We start from the raw sequence: 13,201 nt of genomic DNA on the forward strand, positions 1-13,201 counted from the left end.
CCTGCTGTAGCAGACCTCTTAGCTTCTGCTCTCCATCTACTACTACTACGGAGTTGTCCTCATGAGTTTTTCTCTCCTCCTCATTTGGGCGAGCTTCGGTGAACAATTTCACTAGTTTGGGTTGACAGGGGGCGTGGGGGGTCTGCTGTAATTAGTCACTTTAACCACAGCTTCCATAAGCCACTGCCTCCACTCACTTGCTTCATTACCCTGAAACAAACGCCGGAGCCTCCCAGCGCAAAATCACTGTGCAGCCTTTAGAATAATACACACACAACATCTGAAGCTTGTCTTCAGGCTCTTCAGTAGGTGTATTAATAGTATAGGGACCAATACGTCTGGAGTGTTATTTGATAACTAACCAAGACTGGGTTTGAATGTGTATTCCAGCTATTGACAAGTCATTATTCATTCATGCACGGGGTATATCGGAATGATAGAGCAGCAGAGGGAGTGCATTCTTGGTGTACTGATAGAGCTGCAGTGTGTGTTACTCACGGTTATATCCATAATGCTTCCAGGGCGGACTAGACCTTAGTGGCTCCCAAAGGTGCAGGGTGCCTCCTAGACATGAAGCATGATCTCTCAAGTCATTAGGACTCCCCTGAAGTCCCCTTTACTCTCAGCAGACACTGTAGGACACTTTGTGCTAAGCCAATCTTTTGTGCAAGAAAACCTGAAGCGACCCTGAATGTGCCAACATTAGATAAGCAGAGTTGCAGTGTGTTTACAGTCCTTTCCCAACCCGTTAATGAGCTCAGCCCTGAGACCAATTTACTCACAGGGAGATATATCTGAATGCATTTTTAATAACCACCCACTGGTGATGAGAGAGGGAGAATGTATGTGAGCGTAATGTGCTCTTGGACTTGTGCTTGTTTGTTTGTTTGCTAGCATGCTCATTCACTCCCTCACCCTCATTGCGTCCGGTCATTGTCTTCCATCTTGCCTGATTACACCTTTCTTGCTTTCTGTGCATATGAAAATATGCGCAAACTTTCATTGCAAGCACTTTAAGTCAAGATATTGATAGAGTCGGTGAGGGGGAAGGAGAGAGGAAGAAAGTGAGGGAAGACAGAAAGAGAGTGGGGTGAGTGGGAGAGAGGGAGGCTGTCTTTTTTCCGTCTCCAAGGGCGCTGCTTTTCCAAAAGTGCCTGGGGCTACACTCCAGCACCTCGGCTCCCTTAGGCCTTTCGGCTGCCTCCTAATAGCCAACCCCCATCTGTGTCACATGGCCAGATGATGGGACGCTTCCCCCTGCTCTGCCCTGCACTTTTTTTTTTTTCCCTTTCCCCATTTTTTTCAGAGTGCACATCCACACAGGTTAGAATGGCAGAGTTGCCAGGGAACAGTCAGAAGCCATTAGCGTTTGGGACAATTTGCCCTGCAGCGTTCCTTCTCTCGCTCATAAGAAAGGAGTGGGGGTGGATGCAAAGCACCAGCTCTCCTTTAGATGTAATGAGGTTGTGCAAGTTGGGTCTTCTTTATTCTTTTTCTACTCCTTCTTGTCTTCCTCCTGCTTCTTTTTGTTCCCCTTCTTTCTTTCTTTGTTTCTGTCTTTCTTTTCACCTTCTGTCCACACTTGATTTTACTTAGTTCTCTATTTAGATAACACATATTTCTTCATGCAAAAGACAAAAACAACTATTACTATACTATATACTATACTCAAAATGAATGTTTGAGTGCTGCATGTCTGATCTGTGCACACATGACAGTATCTATGTACATGTGAGAGAAGGACCAAGGGAGAGAGGAGCTGAAAGCCTCGGAGTCTGGTTTCACCCTCGCGGGCTAGGGCAGGAGGCAGCGAGCATGCTGGGTAATGAAGTGACAGGTCAGTCTGTAAATACGCACGGGTCGCTCTGGCCCTGGCCAGGGGGGAGGCTATCACATTGCAGTGAAAATGGAAACGTCAATAAAATTAATCTGCCAGCCTTTTGGCCACTGTGTGGTTCCATTGGATGAGCCTGACTGCTCACAGCAGGAGAGGGATTTGGAGAGTAGCTCGAAAATCAACACAAAACCTAGCGGCACACAAACAAACAAGCAAACTGTGTATCAACATTATTCAGTGAAGCTCAAAAGCAGAGAAACGAGGGGAGGGTGGTTGAGATTCACAGCTCACTAGTTGTGTTGTTGTTGCTGAGAAGTTTGGAAGCAAACTGGGGGAGTTTGACTTGACTTCCGTCTGGGTCGCATTTCTCAGGAAGCCCCTCACAGTCAGGGTAGGCTATGGCCAGACCAGAGTTTATTGTTTTAGGCTTTCCTGAACAAGGATTCGTACTTAGCCTGGGATTTACGGCATTTGCCACTAATGAATGCCCATTCTACAATTACAACACCCCTAGTCTGTGTCCCCATTCCCATATGTCCTTCAGAAGGGCTGTTGCTTCTTTAACTTCACACAGGGAGCGCAAAGTCGGCACTTCTCTGTTTTCCTCTTTCGTGTGGCTCTGCACTAATGATGTGGAAGGAAAACACTGTGCACAGACAGAAAAGAAAGACAGAGAGAGAGGAAAAAAGAGAGGGACAAACAAGGGGGAGGAAAAAGAAAGTGGGTAAAGTAGTTAGAAGTGAGGGCCCCTGCTGTCCTTGTATTCTTCATTTATTTTGCATTTGATTACGCCACCAGTCGGATCCTTTTTCTTTCCCCCTTTTTAATGTTATTAGTTCAAATATTTATGCAAGATTAAGGCTTGTATAGGTGGTTGTGATTGATGCCTCCCCAAAAACAGGAGGACATGCGAGTCTGAATTTTGAGAACGTCAGGGTCCTCCTCTGCCTTAGTGGAGGAGTTTTTCAGATACATAATTTAGATGCCCTCAAGGAAGGCTTTCAAGGCATTTCTGCCCGGGGGCAAGAAAAAATAACTATGACTGTTAAAAGTAAATCATTTTTGCTAATGCACAATTAATGCTGGGGAAGAAGAAAAAAGGCAAGGGACAAAGATGGAAACTTCGATTTAAAGGAGAAATCGTGCCGGGGTGTATGCATGTTTTCCTCTTGAAATCAAACGCTGACGGACATTAATGCAGACGAAGCCGCCGCTGGCCTGTCATGCTAATCTTGTGGCGGAATGGGGAGGGGTTGCTGCAAGGGAAGGGAGTCGGAGAGGAGGACTAAGAGAGTCAGGGTTGGGATGGGGCGGAGGGGACGGGGGGGGGGGGCAGACGAGTCCATTATGTGCATTGAAGTGCAACAATGAACCACCCCAAATCACATCCCTACTTTAATACTCATGCGTCTCAACTGTATGCCGTGAATTATCAGCTCCTTTGAGTTTTGTTTTGTTTGCGAGTGTGTGTCTGTGCACGCAACATGTATTCATGACTGTGTGTTACTGTACATGTCTGCATAGCTCCTTCCTGTCCCCTTCGGCTCTCTTCAAAAGATGAAGAAAAAAAATTGCTCTACATTATGTCAAGCATGCAAATTTAATTGAATTAATGACATGAGTCCAAGCCTCTACTGTACTTGAAGCCTCCTTGTCCTTTTTTTTTTTCCTTCCTCCTCCTCCTCCTCCTACTGTAGAACTGGAATGAGGAACTTAGTGTTTCAGTGTCCAACCATAACATTAGAGTCATTAACCCCTATTCCCCTCTCCCGTGCTCTTGGGTATAGAACAACTCTGCTAGGCCTCTGAGTAAACCCCTCACTCTCTGTACAGGCCTTCCTCTAAGGCCATTTAAATCCCCCCTACCTCCATATCTTCACCACATAACACTGGCTTTGCTGCAGCAATTCTCTCGGCCTCAGTGCGGTGCTTGTGAATTCCTTCATAGGTATCTGTGGTATTTGTCCATTTATCCATCTTTCATAAGCCTTAAACTCAGCTTTGACTGTCTGTACTTGTGTTTCAGCTTTGAGAATTTTTAGATCTGGATTTTTTTTTTTTTATTGTATTCTGAGTCAGTGCTGTGGTCTGGGATGTTATTTAACCCCGGGTTTGGTTTCCGTCCAGGAGATGGCTTAGACAACAGCGTTGCATCGCCTGGCACAGGGGATGATGATGATCCAGACAAGGATAAGAAGAGGCAGAAAAAGCGTGGCATTTTCCCCAAGGTGGCCACTAACATCATGAGGGCGTGGCTCTTCCAGCATCTCACGGTAAGCACAGCCTTTTTTTTTTTTTGGAGATATGCATGTATGAAAACAGGTAGAAGGTAGAAACACACACATATATATACACACAGACACAAAAAAGCATGCACAGACACACACACACACACACAGCTGTCACATAGTCGTTACTGAGGGAGTGAGTGACGGCAGCACTGTGATGCTCACCTGTCAGCCACCTGTCAGAGGGACACAGTGACCAGGTCAATCTAATCAGTTTGGACTGTTTACTCTGCTCAGCACAGTAAGAGGGAGCTGGCCCAACAATCCCTGACATCTACTCCAATATGAGATGTGCTGTTTGCTTGGCTCGAAGTTTTTCTGGGGCAGATTAAGACAGATTAAGAGGGGTAGTTACTAGAGAATGACTGTGTGTGTGTGTGTGTGTGTGTGTGTGTGTAAAGACTTAGCACGGTGATTTCTGAAATGTCTACACCTGATCACTTGAGGGCTTTTTTTAATTTCCTGTAACTCTTGTGTAGGTGAACATATGGTTATGGGTACACACTTGTAGGCCTGCAGCTACAGCATGTTTTTAAACATGCAGTTTTTCAGTGGAATGAATGAGAATTTAGCTCTCAATCATTTTCACTAAATCTGGTTGACTTGCTAATATGCTAGTTTCTATTTAAGGTTGAGATGGTGAATGCTAATATATTTCTCCTCCATAGGTGAAAGGAAATTGTTTGTTTGTGACCACAGTGATGCTACATGGCTCAGAATATATATTCATAATGCCACAGTAATTCAAACATACCTGGTGAAATAATGAAATACTCTTTGCTCAGCTGTTTTCTGTTTGTGTAGGTCTGCTTTTCTGTCTGTCTGTTTGTGTCAAGTATAAGGGGATGGACCACATGTCCCCCCACCTTCCCCTAATGTCAGGACATTATCAGAACATCAGGCTGTATTGATTTTGCAATGCAGGTCAGATTTCAGGAGGAGGTGGCCACGCCAGGACACATAAGCTGCTCTCTGAGCACATGGCTCCCTGTCCCAGAGATGGAGGGACAATGTTGGGGGAAGGGAGAAGTAAAAGAGGAGAGAGAGAGAAAGTAGAGGTGACTTAGTTTAGAGCTTCAGCCTTATGCATCATCTGCACATTTAAGAAGGTCAGGTGCCCCCTGTGCACCCTGTATCCCTCCCCACCCCACCCCCACCTAACAGTGCCCACTCCCTGCCCAAAGCCCCTGTACCCTGATTATCTAACCAAAAGCCCAAGTAATGAGTGGCCAGCAAATACGGCCTAATTGAAAGGGCTGTAAATCCATTACATATTGGTCAGGGATAATCAGGAGTGCTTTAATCACTTTTATCTATTCAGGAGCAGTGAAGCTGCAACAGCAAAGCCCCGAGCCTCGCAGGCCTTAGCGGCTCCACCACGCCAGTCTGCATGCTTATTATTCTCATCATTATCAAAATGACTTCACAGCTGTTCACAGCTCCATCGCTCCCTGACTGGAGACCTCTCACCAAAACGTACACACTAAGCTTCATTCAGAGGCTGGGGGCGGGAGGAAGGCAAAACTTTTTTTTTTTTATTATTTGAAAGCAGTTTTTTTTCCTGCTTTTTTTCTGCTTCCTCCTCTGAGCTCAGAACAGAATACTCAGGCAAAATGTTTTAATTACACAGTAGATGGAATGTACGGTATGTTCATGTTTACATGTACATGAACACACCTTATGTGTGAGCTTAGATTAGATATTTCCTTATGATTTAGCATCTGTCCTGGTGAAAGCCACACACAACTTCGGCTCTCCCCCTCTGCAAAAGCTGCAGAGAGAAAGACAGGATGACGCATACAGAACGTTTGGAGGAGTCGCCAACAATTTTCTTTAGAATTGTTTTAAAATTGAATTGAAAGAGGGGAGAAAGAAAGGAGGAGGGGAAGCCCACTGATGGGCACAGGCACATTTTTCAGAGAGCTGGTTAATTCAGAGAGAGAGGGGAGCTTTCAAGGCCCTCTTTTTCTCCGACCCCTGCTTGTAGATGTTCTCTCCAATCTTTATTTGTTTCTTTTGTGTATAGCCCTGGCCAGTCTTGTACAAATAATAATCCCTCCCTTTTAACCTGCCTTCATTTCTCTACTGAGGAAGAGGACTAATTGAATTATCCCCCTTCTCTTCTCACCATCCAATTCTCCCACCCATAAACTCTCTCACTCCCTCTCTCTCTCTCTCACACACACACACACACGCACATACACACCCATTAGCCATTCTGCTTTCTTTTAATTTGTTAAGCAAATGTATTTGCCATTGCTGGATGCGTTTGTGCAGGGGTGAATTCTTGGGGACTTTGGCCCCTGAATGGCCTATAGCGGCATTCTGCCATTCACGCATTCATTAACTGAGAGGTGAGGAGTGAAAGGAGCGGCCTTCTATTTTCTCAAACTACGGGGCCAGCATGGAGCTCCTCTTCCATGAGCCACAGGGGTCTCTCTACATATGTTCTCAACATCCAGCCTTTGTCACATCCTCTGAAAAGCTCAAAAGGATAGGACCCCCCTTCAGACACCGAAAAACAACACAGGCCAATAGTAACAACTGTTGGCTTTTGGATTCAGTATAACAAAATTGCCCTGTCCCTCTCCCCCTCCCACCCTCGCTCGCCTCACTCTGACCTCACACTCTCTTGAGAGAAATCACAGGATGGTTTTCCTCGGGACAGTCACATATAGAAAGTAATTTCAGCTCATATTTACCGTAAACCCTATGATGCCAACAGTCCACTGAGGGCAAGATTTGGTTTTTAGTGCCATAAACATCTCGCAAAATATGCAAAGTTTCCACAGTTACTCTGTGGAGAAGCTGTGATAACCCTGACCTCTTTTATGTTGAAGCCATGTGCACATGCACTAGAGAGCATGTGATCTGGCAGCCTTAAATGCCCCATATGTAACTGGCAAACGGCTGGACAGATCAGCTGGTGTTAGCTGGCAAGAAGAGGGTCAAACTGTCTCTCCACTCCCTCCTTCTATCCTTCCCACTCACTCCTTCTCTTTCTCTAATACCCCCCCCCCCCCACCTCCCTCTCCATGAGTTTCTGGATGTCTTCCAGCCACATTAGTGGAAGGGAAATCCCAGAGTGTTGGTATAAGCTTTTCAATACTACAGGGAGATTATGTTATCAGAAAGGTAAACTTCACTGTTAGGGGTAAAATGTTCTACTGCACTTCAAAAGCATGGACTACAGAGTTCAGGAGAGGGAGTGAGAGTATGAGAGGTAGATAGAGGTGATATAAGATAGCGGAAAAGAAATGGAGAGGCTGTGGAAGTTTTTCCTTATTGTTGCAAAAGGTGATGCCCTTTTGTTTGGCAAAAGCAAACTCTAAAATCTACAATTAGCCCCTTGGCGCCCCTGGTCTTCCTTCCCTCTCACCCCCTGCTAGCCCCCTGCTAGCCCTTACTCACCCCTGTAAAGACAAGGGTCGGCCTGGCAATGAAAACAGGAAGCACTCAGATACAAAGATACCACTCTGGGCTCTGGCCTTGTCTTTTGACTAGTGTAAACCCTCAAACACCTATGAAAATAAATAGGGGACCTCAGGAGCAAACCGGGCCAGTTGAGAGTTTGCACACGTGTGTATGTGTGTGCCAAAAAGAAGGCGCGAGGGAGGGAGGGAGGGATCGAATGAGAGAGGGAGAGTGGTCAGTCAGATGAGTAAGTAGGTAGCCCTCTCAAGCATCAAGCGTCTCAGGTTTTGTGCCGGGCCACCCTTTGGCTTGGGTGTTTGGGGAAATGCTGTTAAGCTGCTAAGCCAGGTGTATTGGTCCCCTGGGCTCCTTGAAAGGGAAACGATATATCCCCTGGTCATTTGGAAAGTCTTTAGACTGTGAGCAGTAGAACACTGTGTTCAGATGAGAAATGTTTACATATAATTGGTGGTATTCAAATATAGGTATTAGCACAGTCGATTCAGTAGCATAGTAGATTTGTAAACTTTTTTTTTTTACTGAACTGATAAAATGAAAGTTATTGTGCTCTTCTTTTTTTGTCTTTTTTTTGTTTGAGCTCAGAAGATGCCATCATGGCCACATGCACCCTGTTAATACACTGTCACCAGAGTGAGGGCACATCACACTTCACAGAGATGAGTGCATTGTGCTGCAAACATCATTAGATACACTAGTGACGGTGGCTACCCCACCACCACCACCACCACCTCCTCCACTCCCAATCCAAGCCTAACATAGCATTAGTCTCCATGACAACAGGGTGTCATCGTCAGGTCGAGCCCTCCTATGGGAGCTGCTCTCTCGACCGCCCTTTATAGACGCACATAAAAGAGCCAGCTAGGGTCATTCACAAGACATGGGCGCAGGCAAGGCCGAACCCTGACAACGGATGTTTGTCCCGTACGATAAACAAGTGTCCAAGTCCATCCCTGGAAAAGAGAGGGCATGTTGTTTGTGTAGACTAAACAGTCAGCCCTGTAGTATCCCTAGTTTTGTTTAAGCTGCTCTGGTCCTTCTAATCCATGTGTGTTGTTCCAGTACAAGCAGCATTTAACTGGTGGAGACACACATCTGCAAACAGTTTGAAATACCAAGCCCGTCCTCCTTTAACGTTGAACTGCTGAGAGCTGTTTATTCCATATTCCAGTATACATGGAACAATACTTTAAAAAATGTATTCATGCTTAGTTCACCCACTTGTCCTCTAGCATAATTACATTGTTGGTTCGTTTGGATTTTACATAGATTTGTGCTTTGGAAGAGTGCTGTTTATAACAAAAACTAAACTTTTTTTTTTTCAAAAATGTTATAAAGAAGTTACTTTAGTCAGTGTTTCGGTGATACACATTCAAAATCTGTTTGCTTTTCAACTCCTGAGGTTGTTGTGTGGGTTTCGATGAAGAGAGACGGTGGAGACAAAGGAGAAGCTGGGAGGGGGTTTAGGGGCAAGAGCAAGGGTGAGGAGGGGGTAAAGAGGGGGCTCCTAAGGGTCACCGAGGTGGAAGCCTGGAGGAGGCCCACACACTAATCTGTCATGTGCTCGTTTGCCTTGGAGCCCTAAAGTCAGCTCTCCAGTCACCCGTAGCAACCCAGGCGACAGTTTGGTTCACTGCCACTGCCCGAATGTGTGACTACCAGTGGGAGACGCAGGAAAAAGAGTCATCACATTACTTTTGTGACAATACCCATTGCTTTGTGCGTGTGTGTTTGCAAAACAGACGTTAGTGACAATACGACAGGGTAGTTTGGTCGTGTTAAGCACAGGAGTCATTGAAAGTCACTGATAATGAGTGAGGGGGGGGGGGGGGGGGGGGGGGGGGGGGGTTGAGGTTTGGTGCCTTGCTATTGTCTAGTCACCGTCTTCTTATGTTGGCTGCTCAGCCTCCCTGGTAAACAGACGCAAGCCACCTCAGTCTGCCATCTGTTCCTCCACAGAGGGGCTGCCACAGCATGAGCAGACCTCACAGGGAAAGACCCTCAAATGCAAACATCCAGACATTACAGTGAAATGATACTCAAGAAATTCTTTCTTTTACAGAAGAATTGCACTTTCCCTGTCTTTATTCATGAACTAATTACCCCTACATGTTAACAAGATGCGCCTTTATAGAAGGAGAGGGCAGAAAACAGAGTGAAAGTTTAGAAGGGGGATCCAGTGACTTCCCATTTTCACAGGCTGTATAATTATATGACGGGCTGCATCAACTTTGCCATCTCATTGCAGGCCAGTGTTGCAGTAATTTCCAAGTGTTAGTGTGTCACAGCTCTGTGACTGACACAATCCCTTGTTTACGTTGTGCTTTGGCATAGTTGGTAGGTGTTCCAGAGGTTTAGTGCTGCATTAGATTGTAATGAGCCCTAATTCGTTTCATGCTCCGACATCAGACCTTTACACTTTGCCCCCTAATCCAGATCTGTCATAGTTGCACTTCAAAGCCAACATATAAATCACGGCACATTAACCTCGCATACACTATGCAGTGCGCGTGTGCAAATCCAGGTATACCTGTATCACCCCACCGCTTCTCCTCCCTCTACCTCATGCTTCCTTCCTGTTCCCTCCCTCCCTGTTAATTTCCATCCCTGCTGTTTGCATCTTAATGCAGGTTGTTTAATGAAGTAGCAGAAATGAGTGCTTTCAAGGGACTGTTTACAACATGTTCCCACTGCATGGAGGTGATTAAGCTGTGTGAAACTCCACAGTGTTTGCCAAAGAAAAAGACAGAGCAACCCGCAACATATCCTCCAGTGAGACAACAACAAAGAAAACAAGAAGAAAAAAAAAGACAAAACAGAGGAGGCAAGTGTTGCCTGAAATGTGATGCAATGTGCATTTCTTTAAATTAGGTTTTACCACAGGGGTGTCCTCATGGAAGACCTGGAGCGCAGCGTGAGTTTCACTGGCCCCTGCAGAGGTGACTGCAAATACCCTGACCGCAGCGGCGGAATACAAACAGCGACGGGCCAGTGGAGGGCAGTGGGATTTATAAACTCGCAGCTCTGAACAGCGAGAGACTCTTTCAAGAACACACATGCACAAAGCTGAGGAGACTTCTTTCTCCGCTGAGAATAGGCCCCAGCTCGGGAACATTTCCCTGCCTTCAGCACAGCAGCGCAATGCACTGCTGCAGTCATAACACTGATCTGTTGGCATGGACCTGGCTGAGCGGACTCCATGGGAAATAGGGCCGAATGACGTCATGTCTAATAAGGGACCCGGCAAGGTAGTCTGTGATAGCATACATGCCCCTGGTGGAAAACCAGGGTTATTAAGATGGTGGTAGCTGATTGTGTGCCGTTTTCCCTTTCCTACACTTTTGGGGTTATCTTACTCATAACAAAATGTATAAGAGGATTTTGGTTTCACATCTTAGAGCTAGTTTCCTTAAATTACCCCTTATCCTTCCAGGGGTACCGCCCTGCAGGCTAGCCTCACCCCCCCCCCACAGTTGATTGCGGGGTTGTGGCAAGAGCTGCTAGAACGGTGGCTGCTGCATGCTGGGGACCATGGAGGCCAATGAGATTCTGCTGCAGGCCTCCAAGCTGCCCCAGCATTGCTTTGATATTCATATCACACCAAGAGAAGAAAATGCAAAAGGGGGAAAAGGAGCAGCACACGCGTGGAAACGGCAAACCAAGCTGAAGAAGGGAGGGAGGCGAGGACAGAGAGAAAAGGCTGAAGGATGGAGGCATTGAGTAGAAATCAAAAACAGACCTTGTGTTTCACTGTTTGGTTTGTCAGGGGACCCTGGCTGCACCAAATCCCACTCCTGCCATTTTGTGTGATTTTTCTCCCCTCCCTTCCTACTCTCCTCAAATGCATGCTTTTGTTTTGCCCAGCGCTCAGTCCAGGGGCAGGCAGTGGGATTCCTGCACAGTGGGGTCCTTATAACTGGGAGACATGTCTCTTGTTCTCACCCCTCCCACCCCCACCTTTTCATTTTTTTTCCCAGTGATACCCTCTCTTTCCCTCTCTGAACATATGGACTGGTTTTTAAGAGAGAGCCCAGTCCACATCAAAGACCGAGGCTGAGCGGGTCAATTTGTTACTGCTTTCCCCGACTCTTCCCCCTCCACTAGCCTCAGTGGACCCTCCCTGCACCGCAGCCATTTACCCAGAATGCTCCATTGCTCAAGCACTTCTGCCTAGCATATATATTGAGCCATGTGTTGTTAGGGGCTGTTCTCCACATAGAGCAGACCTAGTTCACTTCAGACTCCAGAATTTCTCTGCAGGCACATCCCCCAAAGATCAAGGCTATACATATGAGCATGTGTGATAGATAGCGACCACTGTATCAAAAAATAGCTGTACCACACACTGATAAGAAAAAGCAGATGGATAGACGAAGAGAGACGAAAAAAAAAATTAAATAAAAATAAAAAAAATAAATATATAAATCCAAATCTAAGCAGAGCAGACATTGGCTCCAGATGTGAATCTCTCTGAATATTGATCGTGGGGAAAGCCAGTCCCCCATATCCCCAGGGCTGCAGCGGCTGACACACAAAGCACCTCTCTAAAGCCCATAAACCAGCTTGTACAATTATTGAGATAAAGAGGGCGACAACAGCAGTGTAAGCCTCCCAACCCAGAACCTCCTCCTTGGCTCTCATCCTCCTCCTCCTACTCCTCCTGCTCCTCCTTTTCCTCTTTTTCATCCAGCATGAAGATGAAGAAATGAAAAAGGGGGGCAAATGTGTAATTAGCCACACGTTTCTGAATCCTCCTTAATGTTCATTACTGAAACCAGGGGCAATTACTAGTTCAAAGGGGTTTAGGGCACCCGCAGCCCGCATAATCAGTCGCAAATTAAGCACCGCTCATTTGTCACAGCACAGCACGCATACTTGTATGTGCACACAGAAACACACATGCACGCATGCTGTCAGAGTTGAGTCATAGACAGGCTGACAGGCATCAATTTCCATGCAGGCACAAATCTCAGCTACCCCAAGGCACCGGGTTAGGTCGCCCAATCCTCTTATGCTCTGATGCTTTGTTTTCACTAGACAACAGCAAACACCTTCACCTTGGCTTGCTCGACATTATACTGTATCCTACTTGCATTCATCCTCTTATAGGTGTCTTGTTTGCACTTACAATCCCCACCACCACCTGTCCCGTCCTGTCTCCATTTTGCAGCTTTTCTTTTTACCTCTATCCTCCTCTGTACGTCTGTCTCTCCCCACCTGGCCATGTCTCTGCAACATGTGACAGTGTGTGTTTCACGTCTGCCCCCGGAGGTGTATCTCGGTTACCTCTGGGGCCAGGTCATAATGGCTAATCCTGTCTTCAGGTGGCTGTTTAGCACACTGAGAGGAGAGCTCGCAGAACCGGAGGTGAGCTCCTGTTACAGAACTCCCTGACCAGGGGTCACCTCCGACACTGTCAGAATACACACTCACATATACACATACACACACACACACACACACACTTAAACATGCACACATGTCCTAGCAGCAAGGCAAGAATGCTTGCACATGCTTGCACACACATACATACAGTCTGATATACATTTTCGCACACAAACACTGTCGCTCAAACACATTGAGCCTGCTTATCTGTCCCAGGTGGCTCAGCCTTCATCTCTCCTCCCTTGGTCTTCTTTATCTG

At 46.3% G+C, this 13,201-nt stretch overlaps 1 protein-coding gene across 8 annotated transcripts in view; it reads left to right on the forward strand.

Moving 5' to 3' along the window:
- The window catches only part of meis2a (Meis homeobox 2a), a 179,982-nt gene that overhangs the window by 130,847 nt on the left and 35,934 nt on the right, over positions 1-13,201 (forward strand). For 5 of the 8 annotated variants that reach the window (XM_071497766.1, XM_071497767.1, XM_071497765.1 and 2 more), the window contains exon 8: positions 3,965-4,110. In XM_071497766.1, coding sequence (XP_071353867.1) covers positions 3,965-4,110 — 146 coding nt within the window. The remainder of the gene's footprint in view (positions 1-3,964; positions 4,111-13,201) is intronic. The other 3 variants (XM_071497770.1, XM_071497768.1, XM_071497763.1) reach the window with 1 other exon arrangement.

This window comes from Trachinotus anak, unplaced genomic scaffold, assembly GCF_046630095.1.
Source record: "Trachinotus anak isolate AG129_WGS33_773 ecotype Australia unplaced genomic scaffold, CSIRO_AGI_Tana_v1 ptg000015l, whole genome shotgun sequence".
Lineage (NCBI taxonomy): Eukaryota > Metazoa > Chordata > Actinopteri > Carangiformes > Carangidae > Trachinotus > Trachinotus anak.